The sequence below is a fragment of the Saccostrea echinata genome, unplaced genomic scaffold (assembly GCF_033153115.1).
Source record: "Saccostrea echinata isolate AGI-Se365-2 ecotype Australia unplaced genomic scaffold, CSIRO_AGI_Sech_v1 ptg000012l, whole genome shotgun sequence".
Taxonomy (NCBI): Eukaryota; Metazoa; Mollusca; class Bivalvia; order Ostreida; family Ostreidae; genus Saccostrea; species Saccostrea echinata.
Genome location: NW_026889761.1, coordinates 9055741 through 9081284, shown reverse-complemented (window position 1 = coordinate 9081284; position 25544 = coordinate 9055741). Strand labels below are relative to the sequence as shown.

The 25544-nt window shown below is 35.0% G+C and overlaps 3 protein-coding genes across 3 annotated transcripts in view; 1 reads left to right on the top strand and 2 right to left on the bottom strand.

The window, feature by feature from the left end:
- Positions 1–25544, bottom strand: part of LOC133185306 (radixin-like) — a 206109-nt gene that overhangs the window by 48585 nt on the left and 131980 nt on the right. The gene's annotated exons all lie outside the window — the stretch shown is intronic.
- LOC133185310 (PIH1 domain-containing protein 1-like) overlaps positions 1–25544 on the top strand; it is a 112752-nt gene that overhangs the window by 64176 nt on the left and 23032 nt on the right. The window lies entirely within an intron of this gene.
- Positions 9154–14486, bottom strand: LOC133185909 (uncharacterized). Its single transcript, XM_061321201.1, has 2 exons — positions 14402–14486; positions 9154–10934 (listed from the first exon to the last, which is right to left on the bottom strand). The coding sequence occupies exon 2, from the start codon at positions 10921–10923 to the stop codon at positions 9946–9948; it is 978 nt and encodes a 325-aa protein (XP_061177185.1). The 5' UTR covers positions 10924–10934; positions 14402–14486; the 3' UTR covers positions 9154–9945.

Sequence of the window (25544 nt, the reverse complement as noted above, 5' to 3'; positions counted from 1 at the left end):
AAAATACAGATCTCTTCATAGCGCAAAGCTTTGCGCTATGAAGAGATCTGTATTTTAATCAGATTGATAGAATTATTACCTCACCCAAAGTTACATAGAATTATAACCTCACCCAAAGTTACATAGAATTATAACCTCACCCAAAGTTACATAGAGATCTGTTACTATTGTTGGAATAATTGTCTTTTACTAAGTTTACAGCTTAACTTTTTAAAGCATGTTACTTCAGACACAATGATAAGTCATGACTATGAACAACATGTAGCTTCATTCAAAGAAGTTAGAATGGTCAGATGGTACAAATGTTGAGATTACTTCACCCTCACTCAGTTTTTTTTTTTAAATGCAGGGATTTAAAATAACATTCTTTTGTAAATAATATAAGAGATGACTAGGTGTAATCAATGATGAAAGTGACATTAAAAGGATGTTCCTTTCTCATTTGTCCATTTACTTGCAAAATAAACAAAATGTATGCACAAATTTTGAGAAAGTTTAAGAACAAGAGGCCCATGGGCCACATCCCTCACCTGAGCACTGTGGCTAGGAAAAAAGCAAAAATCAGTTCAGTATTGAAAAGCTTAAATGCATAAGTGGTCCCGACATACCCCTTAAAGGGGGAGGGGGGGGGGATATGATTTGAACGAAATTGAATGTACATTAACTAAGGATGCTTACATATTTCTTTCAGACTAACTGTGACTTTTTTTCCTACAAGTCTGAACTTTCATTGTGGCCCCACCCTTCTCCCGGGGGTCATGATTTGAACAAACTTGAATCTACACTATCTGAGGATGCTTCCATATAAATATGACCAATCCTGGCTTTGCTGTTCTTGAGAAGAAGATTTTTAAAGATTTTTCCTATATATTCCTATGTAAAACTTTGTTCGTCCATTGTGGCCCCACCCCCTACCCCGGGGGTCATGATTTGAACAAACTTGAATCTATTCTATTGAAGGATGCTTCCAAATAAATATGACTAATCATTGCTTTGCTGTTCTTAAAAAGATTTCTAAAGATTTTCCCTATATATTCCTATATAAAACTTTGATCGTCCATTGTGGCCCCACCCTACCCCTGGGGGTCATGATATGAATGAACTTAAATCTACACTATCTGAGGATAATTCCACATGAGTTTTATCTTTCGTGGCCCAGTGGTTCTTGAGAAGAAGATTTCTAAAAGATGCCATTAATTTTTCACTATTTTGTAATTATCTATCCTTTGAAGAGGGCATGGCCCTTCTTTTGATTCAGAACTATCTTAAATTGAATCCCCTTCACCCATGGATACTCTGTGCCAAGTTTGGTTGAAATTGCCCAGTGGTTCTGGAGAAGAAGATGAAATTGTGAAAAGTTAACGACAATAGACAACGGACAAATTTCTATCAGAAAAGCTCACTTGAGCCTTTGGCTCAGGTGAGCTAAAAAGATGTACCTTAGAATGAAAAGGAAATAATTTTTTCTCTACCATTTTCAACTTCCAGCAATACATCACATACTAGAGGCCCATGGATCACAACATTCACCTGAGACACTGTTCTCTTCCTGACAAATGAAGTTACTAGTAAATGAAACCTTGAATTGTTGTCTCCAAATTAAAGTCCATAACTTCTTAACAAATTTATTTTACAGTGTATTGAGTCTTGATGCCCCAGATACAAATTAATATACAAATTGTAACATTCTTATTCTTGCAGATGTCAATATACATATACAGTTAATTCCCCAATTGTGGCCTAGCAAATTATAATAAATTATAATAAAAATATGAAATATCGTGATACTTATCATGATACTGTCTCAGTGTATCATGATATATCACGATACAATCTATCTGGATTGTAATTCCCCTATCTTTAAGTCTTCTGGCATCTCAACTTGCATAGAATGATGGATATATATGAGTTTCAAACTAATCTAAATATTTTGTTATATAGAGTTATTCAACTTCATGAACATTTTGACCTTGACCTCTCCTTTGTCCTTGACCCCACCTTTCTTTAAATTTGTGCTTAGCTCATTTTCAAAGAAACTACTCAAGACACTTTCATCAAACTTCATATGCTGATACATATCTGTGAGTGCTTTTCAACTGCATCAACATTTTGACATTTCCTTTGACCTCAAAATATTTCGATCAAACTTCATATGCTGATACGTATTAGTAAAAGTTAGTTCATTGACTTTTTTTTTTACCTTGATCTTTCCTTTGTCCTTGGCCCCACTTTTCTTCAATTTTCAAGATATTCTTTTATCAAACTTCATATGCTGATTAATATTTGTGAGTGCTTTTTCAATTGCATAATCATTTTGACCTTGACCATTCCCTTGACCTCACTTTTCTCAAATTTGTGTATAGCTCAGTTTCAAAGAAACTATTCAAGATATTCATTATCAAATACCATATGCCAATACATTTTGGTGAGTGCTATTTAACTTTATATCAACATTTTTGGACCTTGGCCTCTGCTTTGATTGACTTCGCTTTTCTTAAATTATTTTTATGCTCAGTTTAAAAAAAAAAACTTTCAAGATTTTTTAACAAACCTTATTTGCTGTAACATATTGGTGAGAAATATTCAACTTCATCGATATTTTTTGACCTTGACCTTTCTTTTTGACATTGACTTCACTTTTCTCAAATTTTTGTTTAGCTCTGTTTCAAAGAAATGATTACACATATTGATGAGAGCTATTCAATTGCATCAACATTTTAACTCTGACCATAATCCTTTGACCTTGATCTAACATTTGTAAAAATTTGTGTTTGGCTCAGTTTTAAAGAGAAACATAGTTAATCAGAGATTACAGAGAGCTCACCTCAACGAATGTTGTTTTTAAGTAAGGCAAAGTCCCACACTAAACTAATAATCTAGGAGTGTGCATCCCTAGATGCAACATTTATGCAATTTTGGTCTGATAGGGCATGCAGTTAATTGGGAATAGACTTATCTGAAAACTTAAAACTAGTCACTCATCCAGAAAATGTAAGTCAAATTCAGCATCCGAAGCAAGTTTTGAGATTGTTCGTCCCTTGATGGATCATCCATGCAAGTTTGGTTCAGATAAGCCTTATAGTTACTAGGAAATGAGATCTGCTCCAAAATCCGGAAAATGTAGGTCAGATCCAGCATCCGAAGCAAGTCCAGTAGTGTACATCCTTAGATGTATCATCCATGCAAGTTTGGTCAATATAGGGTTTATAGATACTTGGAAATGACATCTGCTCCAAAAACTTTAACCTGGTCACTCATCTGGAAAATATAGGTCAGATCCAGCATCCCAAGCAAGTCCAGTAGTGTGCATCCTTAGATGTATCATCCATGCACGTTTGGTCAATATAGGGCTTATAGTTACTTGGAAATGAGATCTACTCCAAAAACCTTAACCTAGTCACTCATGCGGAAAATGTAGGTCAGATCCAGCATCCGAAGCAAGTTCAGTGGTGTGCATCCTTAAAAGTATCATCCATGCAAGTTTAGTCAATATAGGGCTTATAGTTACTTGGAAATGAGACCTGCTCCAAAAACTTTAACCTGCTCCAAAAACATTAACCTGGTCATTCTTTAGCTGAAATTGCAGCATCTGAAACCTTGACTGGTACTATGAAACACACTAGAAGCATCCTCCATGCATCTCTAACTAATATAGGCCATAGAAGTACTTGAAAAGAAAACTGCTCCAAAAACCTTAACCTGGGACGCCGACGGTGTTACATAAGCTCCCCCAACTTCGTTGAGGTGAGCTAAAAATCAAGATGTTTTTATCAAACTTATATGCTGATACAATTAGATGAGTGCTTTTGAACTGCATCAATTTTTTTAACCTTAACCTTCCCTTTGACCTCAATTTTCTTAAATTTGCATTTAGCTCAGTTTCAAAGATACTGTTCAAGATATTTTTAAGTAAGATAATGCACTGATACATAATATGGTGAGAAATTTTCAACTGTGTCCATTTTTTTTTTGTACCTTAACCAAACCAATGTCCTTTGGCTTTACTTTTTCATATATATAGTATTCAAATATAATAAGACTTTTACCCCCCCCCCCCCCCCCCCATTGTGGCATCATCCTATTCCTTGGCCCATCATTTGAAGAAACCTGATTCTATATTATATAGAAATGTTTTTATTTTATTTCAACTAATTATGGGCCTGCTACACTGTATGCTTCAGAAAAAAGAGATGTTTTTGAAACACTTAAAATAATAATGGAATTTTTTTAAGTCCATGGGGCATAACTCTGTCAAAAATTGCTTGATCATACCCAAAACAGATTTGACCTAGATATTTTTATGATAAATCTGTATACCAAATTTCATTTCAGTATGTGCAACTTCTACAAAGAAAATGAACAGAAACTGCAAATTGAAATTTTCTTAAGTCCAAGGGGCATATAAACTCTGTCAAAAATTGCTTGATCGTACCCAAAACAGAACTTGACCTAGATATTCTTATGATAAATCTGTATACCAAATTTCATTTCAGTATGTGCAACCTCTGCGAAGAAAATGAATGGAAACTGTTGGTGGACAGACAGACAGACCGACCAACAGCAGCAAACCAATATGCCCTCCCTTCTACAAAGGGCGGCATAAAAAAGTTTTCCCCATTTATCATCATATACTTTCCAGCACAATAACCTAGACAAGTACTAGTAGTATAGACGGAATAAAAGCAATGTAATACACTGAATTGATTAAATTCTAATTCTTCTATACAATAAGAATCCATCGCAGCTCATTTCAGGCTAGAATACCTGTATGGAGTTCACACAGAGTGAATACTTCTTGTCCTCGATGAAAGTGTGCTATACTGAGGTATAGTTCCACGTGACTGTTTTTAGTTACAATAGAATTTACGATTTTCTTTCTTTTTTAATAAGTGTCTTTTATATGAAGCGAATATGCATAAAAGATTGATAATTGAAGGAAATACACAAGCCCCTATAAATAGTCTTTGAAAAGGTGAGATTCAAAACTACGAAAGTGTGGCACCAGGTGAATTCGAACCTTAAAATTACCACAACTCTAAAAAGCAAGAGGCCCAGGGGCCACATCACTCACCTGAGCACTGTGGCTAGGAAAAAAGCAAAAATCAGTTTAGTATTGAAAAGCTTAAATGCATAAGTGGTCCCAACCTACCCCTAAAAGGGAGGGGGGGGGTATGATTTGAACAAAATTAAATCTACACTAACTAAGGATGCTTACATAATTTTTTGACCAACTGTGACTTTTCTCTACAAGTTTGAACTTTCATTGTGGCCCCACCCTACCCCTGGAGGTCATGATTTGAACAAACTTGAATCTACACCACCTGAGGATGCTTCCACATAAATATGACCAATCTTAGCTTTGCTGTTCTTGAGAAGATTTTTGAAGATTTTTCCTATGTACACCTATGTCAAACTTTGATCGTCCATTTTGGCCCCACCCTACCCTGGGGGTCATGATTTGAACAAACTTGAATCTACACCACCTGAGGATGCTTCCAAATAAATATGACCAATCATAGCTTTGCTGTTCTTGAGAAGAAGATTTTTGAAGATTTTTCCTATATATTCCTATGTAAAACTTTGATCATCCATTATGGCCCCACCCTTCCCCTAGGGTCACATTTTGAACAAATTTGAATCTACACCACCTGCAGATGCTTCCATATAAGTATGACCAAATCATAGCTTTGCTGTTCTTGAGAAGAAGATTTTTGAAGATTTTTCCTATATATTCCTATGTAAAACTTTAATTGTCCATTGTGGCCCCACCCTACCCCCCGGGGTCATGATTTGAACAAACTTGAACCCACAACACCTGAGGATGCTTCCACGTAAATATTACCAATCATTGCATTGCTGTTCTTGAGAAGATTTTTGAAGATTTTTCCTATGTACACCCATGTTAAACTTTGATCATCCATTTTGGCCCCACCCTACCCCGGGGGTCATGATTTGAACAAACTTGAATCTACACCACCTGAGGATGCTTCCAAATAAATATGACCAATCATAGCTTTGCTGTTCTTGAGAAGAAGATTTTTGAAGATTTTTCCTATATATTCCTATGTAAAACTTCGATCGTCCATTATGGCCCCACTCTTCCCCTAGGGTCACATTTTGAACAAATTTGAATCTACACCACCTGGAGATACTTCCATATAAGTATGACCAAATCATAGCTTTGCTGTTCTTGAGAAGATTTTTGAAGATTTTTCCTATATATTCCAATGTAAAACTTTGATCGTCCATTGTGGCCCCACCCTACCCCCGGGGGTCATGATTTGAACAAACTTGAATCTGCACTACCTGACAATAATTCCACATGAGTTTCATCTTTCCTTGCCCATTGGTTCTTGAGAAGAAGATTTTTCAATAATGCCATTAATTTTTACTATTTCGTAATTATATCCCCTTGGAGGAGGGCGTGGCCCTTCATTTGAACAAACTTGAATCCCCTTCACCCAAGGATACTTTGTGCCAAGTTTGATTGAAATTGGCCCAGTAGTTCTGGAGAAGAAGATGAAAATGTGAAAAGTTTACGACAACAACGCTGACGACAGACAACGGACAAATTTTGATCAGAAAAGCTCACTTGAGCCTTTGGCTCAGGAGAGCTAACAAGAGGCCCATGGGCCACAACGCTCACCTGAGTCAATATGGCCCTGCTGTTCTTTGTCAGCAGATTTCTTCTTCTATATATTCATACGTAAAGCTTTGATCAACTGTTCTAGGCATAACCTATCCCCAGTTGCCATGTTTTGAATGAAATTGAATCTAAACTTTCTGAGGATGCTTCTATATTCATATAACTAATCATGGTTTTGCTGTTCTTGAAACGGAATTTTAAAGATGTTTGCCATCCTACCCTGGGGGGGTAGGAAGGGAGGGGGGGTTCAAGATTTGAATAAACTTGAATATACACTACCTAAGGATGCTTCCATATCAATATGACTAATTATGGCTTTGTTGTTCTTGAGAAGAAGATTTTTTAAGATATTTCTTATATATATTCTTTTGTTAAACTTTGATCCCCGATTATGGCCCCACCACTACTACTGGAGGATGCCTTGAACAAACTTGAATCTACAATACTTGGGGATGCTTCAATATCAAAATGACTAATCACGGCTTTCCTGTTCTTGAAAAGATTTTAAAAGATTTTTCCTATTTATTCCTATGTAAAACTTTGATCCCCCATTGTGGCCCCAACCTACCCCCAGGGGTCATGATTTGAACAAACTTAAATCTACACTACCTGAGGATGATTTCATATCAATATGACTAATTGTGGCTTTGTTGTTCTTGAGAAGAAGATTTTTAAAGAATTTTCCTATGTATTCCTATGTAAAACTTTGATCCCCCATTGTGGCTCCATCCTACCCCCGGGGGTCATGATTTGAACAAACTTGAATCTACATTACCTGAGGATGATTCCATATCAAAATGACTAATTGTGGCTTTGTTGTTCTTGAGAAGAAGATTTTTAAAGAATTTTCCTATATATTCCTATGTAAAACTTTGATCCCCTATTGTGGCCCCACCCTACCCCCGGGGGTCATGATTTGAACAAACTTGAATCTACACTACCTGAGGATGATTCCATATCAATATGACTAATTGTGGATTTGTTGTTCTTGAGAAGAAGATTTTTAAAGAATTTTCCTATATATTCCTATGTAAAACTTTGATCCCGCATTGTGGCCCCACCCTACCCCCGGGGGTCTTGATTTGAACAAAATTAAATCTACACTACCTGAGGATGATTTCGTATCAATATGACTAATTGTGGCTTTGTTGTTCTTGAGAAGAAGATTTTTAAAGAATTTTCCTATATATTCCTATGTAAAACTTTGATCCCCCATTGTGGCCCCACCCTACCCCCGGGCATCATGATTTGGACAAACTTGAATCTACACTACCTGATGATGATTTCATATCAATATGACTAATTGTGGCTTTGTTGTTCTTGAGAAGAAGATTTTTAAAGAATTTTCCTATATATTCCTATGTAAAACTTTGATCCCCTATTGTGGCCCCACCCTACCCCCGGGGGTCTTGATTTGAACAAACTTAAATCTACACTACCTGAGGATGATTTCGTATCAATATGACTAATTGTGGCTTTGTTGTTCTTGAGAAGAAGATTTTTAAAAAAATTTCCTATATATTCCTATGTAAAACTTTGATCCCCCATTGTGGCCCCACCCGACCCCTGGGGGTCATGATTTGAACAAACTTGAACTTACACTATGTAATGAAGGTTTCCCATAAGTTTCAACTTCTCTGGCCCAATGGTTCTTGAGAAGAAGATTTTTAAAAAAAGACACCAAATTTTCACTTATTCTTAATTATCTCCCCTTGGAAGAGGGCATGGCCCTTCATTTGAACAAACTTGAACCCCCTTCACCCAAGGATGCTTTGTGGCAAGTTTGGTTGAAAATGGCCCAGTGGTTCTGGAGAAGAAGTCGAAAATGTGAAAAGTTTACAGACGGACGGACGGACGGACAGACGGACAGACGGACTACGGACAAAATGTGATCAGAAAAGCTCACTTGAGCTTTCAGCTCAGGTGAGCTAAAAAGGTATCCACGGTGTTAATATTCAGCTGTTATACCTATCGAGCTATTCTGGTTATGAAAATAACTGATATAAATGTGAACCCAGGTTGTCTTAAAAAAGGTTTCCTTATTTTTGTAGAATTTTTTGGTCAATTTCAACCATAGGGCAGGGGTGCCCCTAAAAATTTCCTTTCTAATTATTCCTTACATCACAGCCTATCAAAATATCATAATTGTATTTAGGGGCAGGCCTGCCCTGAAGGACTTCTTAGTAGGCCAAAATTCATGCAAAAATCAGTGCTTTAATGGACAAAACTCTGTTCTGGCCAACTTTGGAGGTAATTTGAAAGTTGTAAATAATAAATAGGTTCATAATACAAACTGGAAATTTTTTTTAGATATATATACGATAGAAAACAACTATTGAACATTAATTTTTAAAATGTGACATTTTCTGGGAAATTGTTCTCTCCTATAGGTCAATTCCATTGAAATTGTGAACATCCTTTTGATGAGGAACTGAAAAGTCCTTGTTCAGTTTATTGTAATTTGTATACCCATTTTCTTCTTAATCAAAATAAAGAATATGCATAAATCAATTCAACAGAATGTTTTATTGAACACTGAAGTCAACATTTTTAAAAAGAATTTGTTGGTACTTGCAATTAGTACAGACGAATTCATGTTTAAGGCAACATAAAAAAAATTTCCATAAATGTTATAACAGTATTACATTACAGAAGGCAAAATTATACATTTATTTTTCATACTTCATCTTGTAAATTATCTTATTCCATTCAGTATCATTTACATACCGGTACTTTTAAGATGTTAGGTTTCTTTTCCTGGAGTGAAACGTAGAAGAAAAACAAATTCAACAAAGCATGGTAAAATAAAATGAAATGGTCTAACATTAAAAAACTATTGAACTAGCACTACTTGTTTACATGCACATGTAAGCACTTGACATTATATTATTTTCTTATCACAAAAAATATAGCCCCTCCCCCCTCGATAACTTGTGATTGAATTAATAGGTAGGAGATTACATTTCTTTTTGTGATAAAAAAAATAACGTCAAGTACCTGTTTTAACATGATCACGCAAGTTGTAAATTGCATAAAAGAAAAACCATTCAAACTCCTTTGGATTAAACCAAATTCTGCTTTCTGTGGAAATCCAAGTTTCAAATGTTTTCTGAGAATTTTTCATGGTCAAGAACAGTTAACATCTTTTTTTCCCTTCAGGTTGCTTTGTCTTTGGTGGTTATACAAAACCCATTTACTACATCTGTCCACTTCAAATTTCCAGTCTATTACGCCTTTCAATCCCATACCATGGCTGAAGAATAAAAAAAAAAAACCACTCCTTCAATAGAACTGTTTCTCTACAATTCTGGTCCATAATCATGTAGACACATCTCCTTGTGACCCTGCTTCCAATGTTCCCTCTGACACTCTGGTGAACAATATCTGGATAATCGGCATTTACCACAATACAGAAACTTCTCTTTATCAGTCTCTAGCTTCCGACAAGCTGGTGACGAACAGAAAATGTACGCTTCATAAAACTGTTCCAGCTCCTCTATCAGCTTTTCTTTTGGATTCCAGTCCTCTGGTTTTAGGGAACTTGTTAAACTGTCATCAATGCACAACATGCGGACACGATCGTGGTATTCAAATACATCCTCTGCTCCGTCCCATTCTACCTTTGATTTCTGAAGCTTAACCGCGTACACATCCAGTTCATTAATAACATTAGACTTTAAGATGGTTCTTCGTGAATCACTATTACCCAGCTGCAGTAAGGCTGCTAAAATTTTGGCACAATAAGAAACTGCTTCAAGACAATAAATTCCAAATGCTCCTTGACGACATTTAATTTGTTGGTACATGTGTCTGACAATTCCATGCTTCATGTACGGCACAACCAGTGATGCTTTTCCTACAATAATCATTCTGTACAACACAATGAAGCCTTTCCTAACAAGTTCTGGATATTCTCTCTGCTCCAGGGCTAAGAAAACAACAGGCAAAATGTCATCCTTGTAAGAGTTAACTCTCTTGATGAGGGCCACCGTCGTTAAACACTCGCTGAATAACTCCATGACGTGAAGAAGGTGCGAGATGGTATGTTTCTGACAGGACGCTTTTGGACTCTTTACTACCATATAGATAAGTCTGTCTGCGGCCACCTCTCCAATACACTGCAGGACCTTCCAATAGTTTAGGAAGTGTTTAGTTTTGAAGCTGGATTTCATTTTCTGCAATGTCTCGTAGACTTTGTTCATGTTCTTGTAGTCCCACTTGTCAATGTATTTACAGACATCCTCAACGTAGCTTTCTATGCTTCTTGTTGCTGCCATGTCACCTTATACTGAAAAATAATATATAGGATTATCTTATTTGAAAAACTAAGGAAGTACTTTTTTTGTTCCAAAATCTTTATCAGTTATTTTACAATAGCCTGTGCATTTTACTTATGGCGTATTCCAAGTACTTGTTTATCTTGTAAACGGGAACACTCAACAGTCATGATATTTAATCACAATCATGTATATAATTATATAATTACTTTTGCCAGTGCCTTTCCTTTTATGACAATACTAATTAAATTGACATTCAACTTTCGATGACATTAAGTTGGTCACGTGATAAGGCTTTTTTGTGTATAGAAAGCAAAGTGCATAAGACATTTGGAGGCTCTATATAGACTGTGTTGTCATACGATGTCGTACATTTCCATAACAAAATCTTTTCTAGTGCATTTTTTTCCCTTTGTAACATGAATAAAAATATAAACATAATAAAAGAGATCATTATTTAGAGTTTCATTGGGATATGACATGAAGTTGATACGTGATCAAATCTTTGGACGTTTTATAGAATTTGACAATATATATAATATGTGGCCAACTTCATGTCACACTGTGTAGAAACGGTAAAGTGCATTACCCTAGTCAAAGATGGTGACAGGCAAATGCACTTCGATTAATTTGCACTTCGATTAATTTGCACTTAGTTTATGCGTTTTACAGGCTTACATTATTCATTGTGTTGTTTCATTTGAAATATTTTAAACAGAAGTAACTACTGCGAAAGTTTTGCATGATCTACACTGATTAATTGCCAAATTGCAGGTACAAATTTCAAAAATGATTAGGGTATTAACGTAAATCTAAGACTAAGGTAGAGATTTTCTGAGCTCTTAGAGTGATTAGGGTAATGAGTATACTAGTATGTAAAATGTCATTTTACTTGTTTCAGGGTCTGAATTCAATTCATTTATTTGAAACACCATCATACATTGGCATATAGTCATGAATACAACAAACAATATGAATAACATACATAAAATCAATAGAAGTTGCTATTTCACCAGACTCAAAACGCACTCTGTCAGCCAATTCATTAATCATTGCACCAAACACCATGTAACTGATTTCTTTTTTGTTTTTGAATGAGTACAATGGGGCATTTTTGTTCAAATTAGTTTAATATGTTCCTTTTAACATATTGTATATACAGTAAGAAATCCTGGAAAACAGTGCTCTGAAAACTAAAATGCAGCGAAATTTTTTTTTAAAAACATTTACAAATCAATAAAAGTATCATCAACAAAGAAAGAATAGGGGAGAGAGAAAGATCTTACTTTTTGTATTGTCATATGCATATTGTACAAAAAATAGAATTTTCTAGTACTTTGTAGTAGGAAAGGAGAACATATATCACTGGACTGAGAATGGAACCCTGGACCCCTGTATTACAGTACCGTCCAGACACAACCTAACAGAAAGCGAACCCAAAGCGCACCCCGGGTTCGCTGCCTGGGTTCGCTTCGGGTTCGCTTGGGGTTCGCTATAGCGGACCCCGAGCGAACCCGAAGCGCACCCCGAGCGAACCCGCAGCGGACCCAGAGCGAACGCCGAAAGCGAACCCCAAATTCAGTAGCGAACCCAGCAAGCGAACGCGCGTTCGGTGTTGCGTAACTGATCTGTCAATCAGGATTAGCGATAAGACGTGTTAACCAATCAGCGCGTCGACCGATCAGCATGCCAGTTTGTCATTCGATGTAAATAAAACATTCTACAAGCAAAGCGTGTTTATGTACAGTGTGAAATTATTATTAACATGATTAAAAAAATATTTATATTTATAAATTAATATCTAGGTAGCATATTATATTTACACATTGATTTTCTTTATTTTTTATTTTTAAAATCCATTTATTTATATTGCGTAAATCTATCAGACAAAAAGTTCTTTAATGTGTAGAACAAAAAATGGTTATCACAATTGTTACTAAAAAAAAAAGAAAAAAAAAGTATTTTGACAAATTATAACATTTCATCATCTCAAGATACTGTAAAAGATTATGTATATGTACGTGTTTTCATTCAATTATCTTATTTTTATAATTCTAATTTACATTTTCGTTTAAATCCAGATCAACATCAAAATTATTGATCTTTTTAATTGAAAAAAGTAAAAAAAAAAAAAAAAAAAAAAAAATAAATAAATAAATAAAGAACAGCATAAATGTACATGTACAGTATGTCCAATCGTAAACTACTATGGTATTATTTTGATTTATCTTTTACAAAAAAATAATGTAAAGCTTGATTTACCTTGTTTTTTTTATTATTATTATTAATTGAAATAAAAAGAAAAAAAACAACGCGCGATTTACATGTACATTATTGAACGAACTAATTATCGGTAGTAAATAAGCAATATAATAAGTCGTATTGTATTCTTTTAAATAGCGTAACTTTAAATGATTAAGCGTATTTAAGATGTTTAACGATTTTTTTTTCTCTGATGATGGGTCCCGTTAACTGCTTAATGTGGTCATGATATTTTTATATCAATACATCAGAAATGTAAATTAAAAAAAAAAAAAATAATTCCCAATACTTACATAAATAATTAGTCGACAAATGTACACGACATGATTGTCGGGGTTACTTTTTATCCCTGATACTTATTATTTTAATTTCTGCAGATGAATGAATTTAAAAGAAAAATGCTGATTTTTGAATTCACAAATGGAAAGATGAATATAAGTATTCATTCATTATTTAGGCCACTTTTAAAAAATTTTTACCCCCATACTGCATATTATAAAATCCAATAGAATCAAAGCTCACAGTCAACCTATATCATTTGATAGAACATGCTGCATTCGATCATAAATTACATTTTTACGTATCAAAAAGATAAAAAAAAATTCTAAGTCGGAGAATTACATTAATAATTATTTGTAATTTAAAATACCTATTAAATCTTATTTACATGTAGTTTCAAAAATATTTTTTTCTATAATTTTTTTTTTCAGTTTTCCAAAGTCGATTAATTGCAGCAGTAAATATTTTTAATCTAAAATATCTATAAATAAGTTTTTTGTTTTTTTTGTTTGTTTTTTTTTAAATATCCACTCCTAAATATTTTTAAGTATTTTGTGTAAAACGTGATCGTTTGTGTATGTTGTCAACAATAACATTGCAGTCACAGCACATGCACATGTATCGATCGCCACAAAAACAACAATGATCGATTTCACTGCTGTATTTGGAATAAACAAGGGGTGGAGCTTACTGGCGGCAAGATTAAAGCGGGGTCCGCTTCGCGCATGAGTGCGTAAAGCGAACCCAGAAAGTGAACGCTGGGTTCGCTCTAGCTGACTTGAACATTTCATTTATTTAAGCAACTGATATGGGTTTCATCAACACACACACACGTTCTATAGAAAATAAGAAATGCTGCGAAGTTATGATGATTGGTTATAGACATGATACAATACAATGCTAACAAATAACAACATTAACTATGTATAATACAAACCATAAAATTGTTCTCCCTAGAAAGTCGATATCAGTACATAGAATTGAACTTTGACAACGATGATGTTTTTGTTGCTGCTGTAAACCGGAAGTTAGGATATCGAATGTCAATTTTAGCGGGAAAGGAAAAGTTGGCGGATCCAAATTTTTGTCAAAAATGCATTGCTTCGACAATATTCCACGGGCGTAGGCTAGCTGCCATTTACAATGAATGCTCTTACAGTCCTGCTCAGTTCGTTGCAAAGTTTCTGAAAAAGGGAGCGGTGCTAGGGATATACCCCCTACTCAGAGTAAAAAAGTTATTTTAATAAATTAGGTAGATTCTATCATTTTTGTGGGTCTTGTGCATTTTTCATATTACATTAAACAAATTATTGCAGCAATTATTTTGAATAGGTGAATGATGTTATTTTGTTTCAAAGATTATGTCAGTATATTCATTTTTTTCACAGGATTTTTTTACTACCAAGTAAGTATTGCTGTTACATGTACATTGCGTTCCTACAGTTCATTATTTATTTTATAAAACTTGGGAAAAAGTTGTTGTCATAGTGCACTAGAACCAACTAAAATGGTTCCCGTTACCCAGATAGCATAAAGGGCTTAAATTATCAATGTCAGTAGTAAATTTTTACACTGATCAACGAAGTTACCCCCCCCTCCCCTACACTCCTATGCTTTCCTTCGGATGCATATAATTACTAGTAGTGCTTTCAAAGGACCCATATGGAATTAATATTCTGATAAATTAAATATACCATCTAAAAATTTTGCACACGTCTTTCCTTAACCGAGGTTTCTTTTTTCTCTCTCTCTCTCTCTTGGTTTTCGTTTATTTTCGTTGTCTTTTTGTCTCTTTTTTTTCTTTTTGTAGTTTACAGGTATACCCAAACATATGATAAAAAAAGATGTCTTTGTTCTTCAATTAAATTTTGAGCTCCATAAATAAACATGGCCGTAGGAACCGGGGGGGGGGGGCACGGGGGGGCGTGCCCCCAATAATTTTGCCGATATATAGATTACTATAGTAAACTTAGATACTATATGCTTGTGCCCCTCAATTAAAACGTCTGATGCCCCCCCCCCTTTTTTTTTTTTTTTTTTTGCTTGTCAGGAAATTTTTGGTGGTGTCCCCTCAACACAGGCACTTGTTTCTGTAATAAAGAGCTAGGTTCACTTTATGCATAAAATGGCCCTGTCTTTATATCAGTTAATTGACTATCATCCTCTGTCCCATTTCATATATCAAAATAAAGTAGAGACTTAGTGCTTTCATTTCCTATAACAAAATTTCTTTTTGAGAATCCAGGTATTGCAAAACAGGCTTTAAGAAAATGAAATGTTCTTGAATTTTGCAGAAAACATACGTATTTGACTACCTTCAACAAAGAATTAAAATATGAGCACAACCCACGATCCAAAAATTAAAACATGTTTTGTGATCTTCAGAAACAGATCTTTCATTATGTAAATGCATATTTTGGATCAGAGGTTGTGCTCTATATGAAATATTGAAAAAATACCCCAACTTTTGGCCATTTTAAGGGAATTTACAGGATATGGGAAAAATGACGCATTTTATGACGTCGTAATGCATTAACTAGAGAGAAAATTACGTCATGTTCAATAGATACACGGTCACCAGGTGTCCAAGCTATAAATACTGCATTTTTAACCAAAACTGAGCAGTTTCGATTTTTCAGAAATTCTCAGGGCCAAAAAAGGCCTTAAGTGGCTCTTGCTCTTTTTGACCCATAGTATAATAATTATTTACTATGGGTGAAGTGTGAGGTGTGTCCCTAATACAATACACCCCATCCCTCATCAATTTCAAACCTGCAAACAATATAATTTAGATACACACCCTTCCTATTTTTCCAAGTTTGTAATAAATGTAAGTAAATTTTTTTTAGATCAGGGAATGCCCTCCTTCTCTCTGTCTCTCTCTTAATATTCACGCTCTATTGACCAATATTGATCACGTGAGCTGACCCAGCTAACCTGAGCAGTGAGGGATCTTTTTCGTGCCAGCACCTACTGCGACACGGGACCGCGGTTTATAGTGACGGTCTCATCCGAAGGAACGGTCTCCACGTCCCACAGTGGGATTCGAACCCGTGACGCAAGGATCAACTCCTTACTTCACGACTCTAGAGTAGACGCTCTAACCACTGCGCCACGCGGGCGACGTAATATTAATGTAAAGGAGGTGATGTATGCAGACCTCAAGATGTGCCATGATTTTGACCCAAGGTCATTTTTAGACAAAGTCAAGTCACAGACAGAAAGCTTAATGCTTCATATTGCTATTAGGTCCAAGAGAGGAATATTAAAAGCTCAGTGAGTTGACACAAAATGAAGATTACTTTAACTTATGGTTCAGAATGTGTGTTTAGTTAATTGAGTTTGTCAGTGGGGATATGAATCAGTTTGTCAACTTGATCAAGTTTCTATAAGTAATAATTTACTGTTAAAGATTTTTAATATTTTTATGGTTTAAAGGTATTACATGAAATAAAAATTGAAGACTTTTTACAATATCCTTGAATCTGCCAAATTCAGCATTTTTTTTTTTTGGCCAAATACAGGATTTATATTCATCAGAAAAGCAAGTTTATTTGAAATGAGCAGATTGAGAACAGTGCAATTACAAATGATTTTTTTGTTTTATATTTTAATTTTTTAAGCTCACCTGAGCTCAGGTGAGCTAAAAAAAAATTAGAACAAAAAAAATTGGGGGGGGGGGGGGTAAAGGGGATTCAAGTTTGTTCAAATGAAGGGTCAGGCCCTCTTTGAAGGGGAGATGATTAAGAATTGGTGAAAAAAATCTTCTTCTCAAGAACCACTGGGCTGAAAAAGTTGAAACCTCTGTGAAACCTTCATTACATAGTGTAGATTCAAGTTTGTTCAAATCATGACCCCCTAGGGTAGGGTGGGGCCACAATGTGCGATCAAAGTTTTACATAGGAATATATAGGGAAAAATCTTTAAAAATCTCCTTCTCATGAACAGCAAAGCCACAATTAGTCATATTGATAATGGAATCATCATCAGGTAGTGTAGATTCAATTTTGTTCAAATCATGACCCCTGGGGGTAGGGTGGGGCCACAATGGGGGATCAAAGTTTTACATAGGAATATGTAGGAAAAATCTTTAAAAAAATCTTTTCAAGAACAGGAAAGCCACGATTAGTCATATTGATATGAAAGCATCCCCAAGTATTGTAGACTCAAGTTTGTTCAAGGAATCCTCCAGTAGTAGGGTGGGGCCATAATGGGGGATCAAAGTTTTACAAAAGAACATATATAGGAAATATCTTTAAAAATCTTATTCTCAAGAACAACAAAGCCATGATTAGTCATATTGATATGGAAGAATCCTCAGGTAGTATAGATTCAAGTTTGTTCAAATCATGACCCCCCCTCCCCCCCCCCCCCCCCCCCCCCCCCGGTAGGATGGCAGACACCTTTAAAATTTCGTTTTCAACAGCAAAGTCATGATTAGTTGTATGAATATAGAAGCATCCTCAGAAAGTTTAGATTCAATTTCATTCAAAATATGGCACCTGGGGGTAGAGTATGCCTTGAACAGGCAATGAGTGAAAGCTTTAAATATGAATATATATATAGGAGAAGAAATCTGCTGACGAAGAACAGCAGGGTCATATTGACTCAGGTGAGCATTGTGGCCCATTGGCCTCTTGTTTTTTGGTTTACATGAGTGAATAAATGTACAGGTATTGTTTGTTAAAGAAAAAAAAATGAATTTATTAGCAGGATTTATACAAATCAATTAATTAAACTTAATTTTTAGTAAAAAATTCATTAAAGTTAAACATTGTGGATATAAAAGAGTGTGCATAATGATAGAAATCAAGTGAATAGTCTGAAGTAGATTCAGAAGACTTAAGATAAATTAATCATTCAGGATATTTTTCTAAATTAGTTCAAAGGTCATGGTCTGCTATAATGATAGAGTTTTTAGGTCACCTGAGTCACTCAGGTGACCTATTGCTATCCGTTCTTGTCTGTCGGCGTGTGTCGTGTGTTAACATTTGAACATTTTTAGCTTCTTCTCTGAAACTGCTTAACCAATTTCAACTAAATTTGGCATATAACATCTATGGGTGAAGGGAAACAAAAATTGTGAATTTCATGGTCCCTGCCCCCCTGGGGCCTGAGGGGTGGGGCTAAAACCACCAAAAATAATGCAATCTTTAAAAATCTTCTTCTTTACTCCTGGACATGAAGCAGTCAAACTGTTGCATGATTGTAATAAGCATTGAGCCCTCTACCAAAATTGTGAAATTCATGGCCCCAGGGTCAGGGGTTCTGGTGCTAGGGTGGGGCTGTATGGATCATAGAGTGAAAGTGCATTATTTCTTTGAAAATCTTCTTCTCTGCTCCTTGGTATTAAATAAACTAACTAAGTACATAGTTATGAAGAGCAAGAGTGCCTCTTCCAAAATTGTGAAATTCATGGCCCCAGGGTCAGGGGTTCTGGTGTTAGGGCGGGGCTCTATCGATTATATAGGGAAAAGGCATGAATTCTTTCAAAATCATCTTCTCTGCTCCTGGGTATTTTTCAAACAAAGGACGTGCATGGTTATGATAAGGAAGAATGCCTCTTCCAAAATTGTGAAATTCATGGCCCCTGGGTCAGGGGTTCTGGTGAGGGGGGAGGGGGGGGGGAGAGCTCTATTGATTATATAGTGAAAATGCATAATTTCTTTCAAAATATTTTTTTTACTACTGGTTATAAAGTAAAGAAACAAGTGTATAGTTATGATGAGAAAGGGTGCTTCTTCCAGAATTGTGAGTTCGTGGCCAATGGGTCAGATGTTCTGGTGTAAGGATGGGGCTTTATTTGTTTAATAATTTGGTGAAAATGCATTTCTTTGAAAATCTTCTATGCTTCTGGGGATGTTCAAGGCAAACAGAGTAAAAGTTTTAATATGCAAGGGTATTTTTACCAGAATTTTGAACACCTGGACCATTTAGTCAAGTGTTCTGGTCCTGGCCAGAACTCTATTAACTTGTATTCTGCTGAGTAAAGTTATTCCCTTTTGCCATTCACCTTTGATAATTAATCAATGTAAATAATGTATTTGAAAGCTTAATAGAATAAGAGAATCATGCAAGAAAATTTATTGTATAATAAAAAAAGTACTTTCGTAGTTTTAATGACTTTGAAATAATAGATGAATAAAAATGAGACAAAAATAACTTATCTTTTTAAATGTTCTTCAAAGGCCAAGAGAGGCCATTGTGAGAAGTAATAATATGAGGTTAAATAATAGACATTTTGTTAATAGTCTGCATGGGAATAGTGATAAATGGGGGGGGGGGGGGATAGATACTAGACCAATTATTTTGTTGATGCTAATCGTACTATTTTTCTTGCTTTTGGGCAACAAAGCTTCATTTATCAGTTTATGGATCCTCTGAATTGTTGTATTGTACTCAGGTGACCATTAAGGCCCTTGGGCCTCTTGTTTAATGTCTCATTACAAACGTTGCACATGTTAAATTGCTGACTTAATTCTCAAATGTCCCAAAAATATACTGCATATTGGCATCATTAACTACCGTGCAACGGGTTATTTTTACTGCTGTAAATTTTTACGAATTTTGACTGAAACAGGGTGATTTATATTTTTACGTGTTTAATTTTTACGAATTGAGCATGTCCGTAAAAATTTAAATCATTGGAGGTAAAATTCCAGATCAATTTGAATGCGTTTATATACAAATAAATGTGTCTGGACAACTCGATGTTAAAAAAAAAGAAATTGTTCCCATTTTAAAGATTCAATAAATTATAAAATGTTTGTTCATTTACCTTTATATACCGTGTGCCCCTCCTTTATTCCTTTTTTTTTTAAAAATACACATTGCTAGGTATCATTGTTGTGCACCACTTGCTCGTCTTGATTTTACTGGAAACAAAGAGAGACAACTCAAACCATCATGATTTAATTGACAGTATGAAAAAGTCGAAGTTTTTATTCGAAGCATATAAAACAGAAGAAAGGGTCAAAGGCTTAAAAAACAGGTATAATTTGAAGACCTGTAATAATTAAGTCATTATCAGAAATTATGCATCTCAGAAAATTTTAAAAATAGAGTAACCAGGTAATTGACATTTGACAATGTTTGTATAACTTATGCAAGTTGATTAAGCTTTACCCGTATGATCCCAATCGATGATAAACTTAAAAATGCTCAAAAATACCAACAGTACTAATTCTATAGCCTACAGCGACAGAGCTGAATGGCAATTAGCATTAGTCTCATAAAAAAGATGTTGAAAATTTACGCGAGGCCTTTTTTCTTTTGTGAAATTTTACACATTTAAATTTTATGGATTTATAAAACACATAAAAATTAGCAGCACGTAAAAAATACCCATTATACAGTATTTGGGTCAAAAATCAAATTGAAAGGTCCAAGGTAGGTAACCACGGTATTTTACAAAGCCATATAGTGCAAGGCAATTAATGACCAAAATATCTAATCCATAATGATTCCTTCTCAAGTTCTTAAGAGTATAAGGTAAGACAGACAGACAGACAGACAGAGGGTAAAGTGATCCCTAAGCCTCAGTCTGCTCTGTAGGTAACACAAAATTATTAGATTGATTGCTTACCAGTTGAAAAGCTCATTTTCATAGAATAGCTATTTTTGTACATCCTTTCACTTAAAGTTTGGAGTCAAGTAAAATTTTATCATTAACGCTGGAAATTTGATGTTGCAGTATATATTCTGAAATTCACAAAAATAACTGTTGTTAAGAAAATTTTTATTATTTTTATAGAATGGAGCCAAGACGATCTACAAGAATTAGGCAGCTTCCCCGGTGGTTCAGCGACTACGTCATAGACTTTCCAGTAAGTAAGAAGAAGATAATAGTAATGTAACCAGTTTTTATTGGAGGGAGGGAGAATGAGAGTGCTATTTGATTTACATCTCCCTCTCAAGAAAAATAAATTGTAATTTGAACTTTTCAAAGAAAGATTGAGTTTTGTTGCAACTGTAAGTCGTTTTAATTCCATGGTGTTAAAATTTCACGATTTCTCAAAAAGTACCAATTGGGATGTTTTAATTTCATGCTGCAAGAAATTAATTCAAATTTCTTATAAGCATTTAAATGTTTTTAAGAATTAATGATAGCATTCACGATAGGTTTAATTTCGCGGAAAAATGATGAATCGCGAACACAGTGAAATTAAAACCATTATGATTATTTGCCAATCTACAGTATCTCATTATGTTTCTTTCCACTGGACATTCCAATTAATCTATGTCATAAGATCTCCATTAAGTTTAAGGTAGTCTCATCCTCAGGTGCTGAAAATCAAGAGTTGAGTAATTGAAAATGCTCACATACATGTCTCTGAAATCTATAAGTAATGTGTATTTACCCATAGTATTTCTTAAAAGTTCATCAATATAGATAATATTATTATATGGGGAAAATAATGAAATCTCAAATGTGTTTTTCAGAAACATGGATAAAAGAAGCAGCTATGCATTTTCTAATTATACCCCATGCAACTAGTTGCAGGGGGTATAATGTTTTTGACCCGTCCGTCAGTAAGTTTACGTCAGTCCTATTTTTTTGTCAGCTTAACTCCTCTTAAATTTTGTCAAACTTTGCAGATATTTAGGACACAGTGTGTAGTTGTGCATATTTCCAGGAAATTCTGATTCCAATATTTTTCTGGGAATTTCTGCACTTTTCAACTTAGATTTTTGGCCATATCTTGAATATAGAGATGAACAGTTTGTCGTCGCAACTCCTCTTAAACTGCTGCACAAAAATTCGTCAAACTTTGCAGATATTTAGGACACAGTGTGTAGTTTGTGCATATTGCCAGGAAATTCTGATTCCTTTTTTTTTCTGGGAATTTTGGCACTTCTCAACTTGGATTTGTCAAACTGTTGGCATGACTGTAATAAGCATTGAGCCCTCTACCAAAATTGTGAAATTCATCACATGTCCCCTCACAGGTAATGCACATGTGAAATATAAAGTTCTACCTTTCTTCAATAATGCAACATGCATTCTAAAATAGATTGCATTATCTGTAATAAACTTTCAGTTGCTTAATTTGTATAAAAATGTTCAACTACATCTAAAACTGAAATTTCATGGAGTTTGATTTACTTCTCTCGTTTCACTGAATTGATAAGAGTTATGCCCCTTTTTATACCCCCGCTCTGACGGAGAGGGGGGTATACTGTTTTACCCTTGTGTGTCTGTCTGTCTGTTTTGTGTCTGTCTATCTGGACTTAACAAATTTTTCATTACAGTTTTCTCAGCAACTACTCATTGCAGATGCTTGAAATTTTAGCACAATCTTTGTTTAGGCATGTCTTGTGGTAGGATTTATTTTTGTATGAATCTGATGTCAACTTCCTGCTTATCCGTTTGTCTGTCCGTAACTGAACTTGTGTACATTCACATTTGAGTGTATATTCACATCAAAGCGGGGGTATTACTAGTGAGGATTGACTCACAGACTTCTTGTTTATGAACATTTTTGTAATAAAGAAAATTTATGTACTATAAAATAATGCTTCCCAACTTTTCAAATTTTAGAAAATTTGTTTTACCAGATAATTTTTAGCTCACCTGAGCTGAAAGCACATTTTGTCCGTCTGTCTGTCTAGCTGTCTATCTGTCTGTCCATTTGCAAACTTTTCACATTTTTGACTTCTTCTCTAGAGCCACTGGGCCAATTTCAACCATACTTGCCACAAAGCATCCTTGGGTGAAGGGGGTTCAAGTTTGTTCAAATCCCCTCTTCCAAGGGGAGATAATTAAAAATTAGTGAAAATTTGGTGTTTTCATTTAAAAATCTTCTTCTCAAGAACCATTGGGCCAGAAAAGTTGAAACTTATGGGAAACCTTCATTACATAGTGTAGATTCAAGTTTGTTAAAATCATTAGGATGGGGCCACAATGAGGGATCAAAGTTTTACATAGGAATATACAGGAAAATTCTTTAAAATCTTCTTCTCAAGAACAACAAAGCCACAATTAATCATATTGATATGGAATCATCGTAGTGTAAATTCAAGTTTGTTGAAATCAAGACCCCAGGGGTAGGGTGGGGCCACAATGGGGGATCAAAGTTTTACATAGGAATATATAGGAAAAATCTTTAAAATCTTTTCAAGAACAGGAAAGCCATGATTACTCATATTGATATTGAAGCATCCCCAAGTATTGTAGATTCAAGTTTGTTCAAGGCATCCTCCAGTAGTAGGGTTGGGCCACAATGGGGGATCAAAGTTTAACAAAAGAATATAATATAAGAAATATCTTTAAAAATCTTTTTCTCAAGAACAACAAAGCCATGATTAGTCATGTTCATATGGAAGCATCCTCAGGTAGTGTAGATTCAAGTTTGTTCAAATCATGACCCCCCCCCCCCCTCCACCCCCTACCCCCCAGAGTAGGGTGGCAGACATTGTTTAAAATTCCGTTTCAAGAACAACAAAACCATGATTAGTTATATGAATATAGAAGCATCTTCAGGAAGTTTAGATTCATTTCATTCAAAACATGGCACCTGGGGATAGGGTATGACTAGAACAGGTGATCAAAGCTGTACATATGAATATATAGAAGAAGAAATCTACTGACATTTAAGAACAGCAGGGCCATATTGACTCAGGTGAGTGTTGTGGCCCATGGGCCTCTTATTTTTAGTACAACAGTTTTATAACTACAAAATAACTTCTGTTGTAATTAGATTTTAAAGAATAAATTGACCAGACTATATTGTGACTGACCATTCCTACTCTTTGTGGGGAAAGGGGGGGGGGGGTCATGGTGTTGACAAACTTGAATTTACAGGCACCCAAAGAAGAGCTTTTACACAGACCTGTTGTTGAAGATTTTTTTTTTAAAATGAAATTTTCCCTTATTTCTCTGTTATTCCCTTGATAGAATTAAATGCTCTTGTAAGAACAAACTTGAATTCCCTTCACCAAGGATTGCTTTGAGGCAAGATTTATTGAAATTAACAATTAATTTATTTCTATAAAGTGCTCAGTGCTTATGGAAAATTAGAAAAAAAGGACTTATTATTAACAGGCAGTAGAAAAATTATGTAGAAATGCTGTTCAGAGAAATTGAGTCTTTGGCCAAGGAGAGCTAAAATTTGTCCTGCAGGGTTTGACATTAACTTTTATGAGTACTAGGCCAGACGAGCTACTTCCCATAACTTTTACTAGCCCTGGCCGTAAAATCACTAGCCCTGACCAAACTAGAAAATTTACTTTTTATAACCTGCTAATTATAATGGGAAAAAAGTTTCAAAACCATACTTTAATAGAAATATCATCTCTAGCACCTCTTAAGATATATTTTTACAGATTGTGCCATAGGTCACAGGCTATTGAGTTGGGATAAGTGGGACATGCAAATATATTGTAAGCCTTAAAGAACATTCAACAAACTTTAATAAAATAATTACCCTAAATATAAATAAATTAAAGAATATATTATTCAATAAATATTCATAATAAAAATGCATCGTGAACGAAGCTAGTTTCAATCGCAACTTGTCTATTACAGAAGGGCTAAAGATAGCGATTGTGTCATGCGGGGAAGTTTTCTTTTACAGAGCGATGACTGTGTTTACAATCAGACAAATAAAAAAATTTTTCTTTGAAAACTTTTTAGAATATTTATTAAACGAAAGACTGAAATGAGGGTTAACATTTATTTTAGACCAGTTGGTCTAGTTCACCAACATTTTACACGACCAGACCACTCATTTACTGAGTCTAAGAATGGGTCAGTCAGACGTGCCCTAGTGTCAAACCGTGTCCTGTTGCAGCTAAAAAGTGTTTCAATCCTATCGTTAGGTTTTCCACTATTATGAGCTTAAGCTGGTTTTAGAACAGACTCAACACAAACTTCTGATTAACTATAGATGTCTCATTTCCATTTCTGGTTTTGATGTGCTCTTTTCTATTTTAGGTGCGGAGGTCAAGGGTGAGGCAGCCTGTGAAGGTCGGAGATGCTCTTCGACATCCCGAGAAGGTGGCACTGCCACTTCCTGAACCTGTACAGGCTCTATCTCAGGAGAAGCTTGAGCAGACTGTAGAGGTGGCCGAGCCATCTC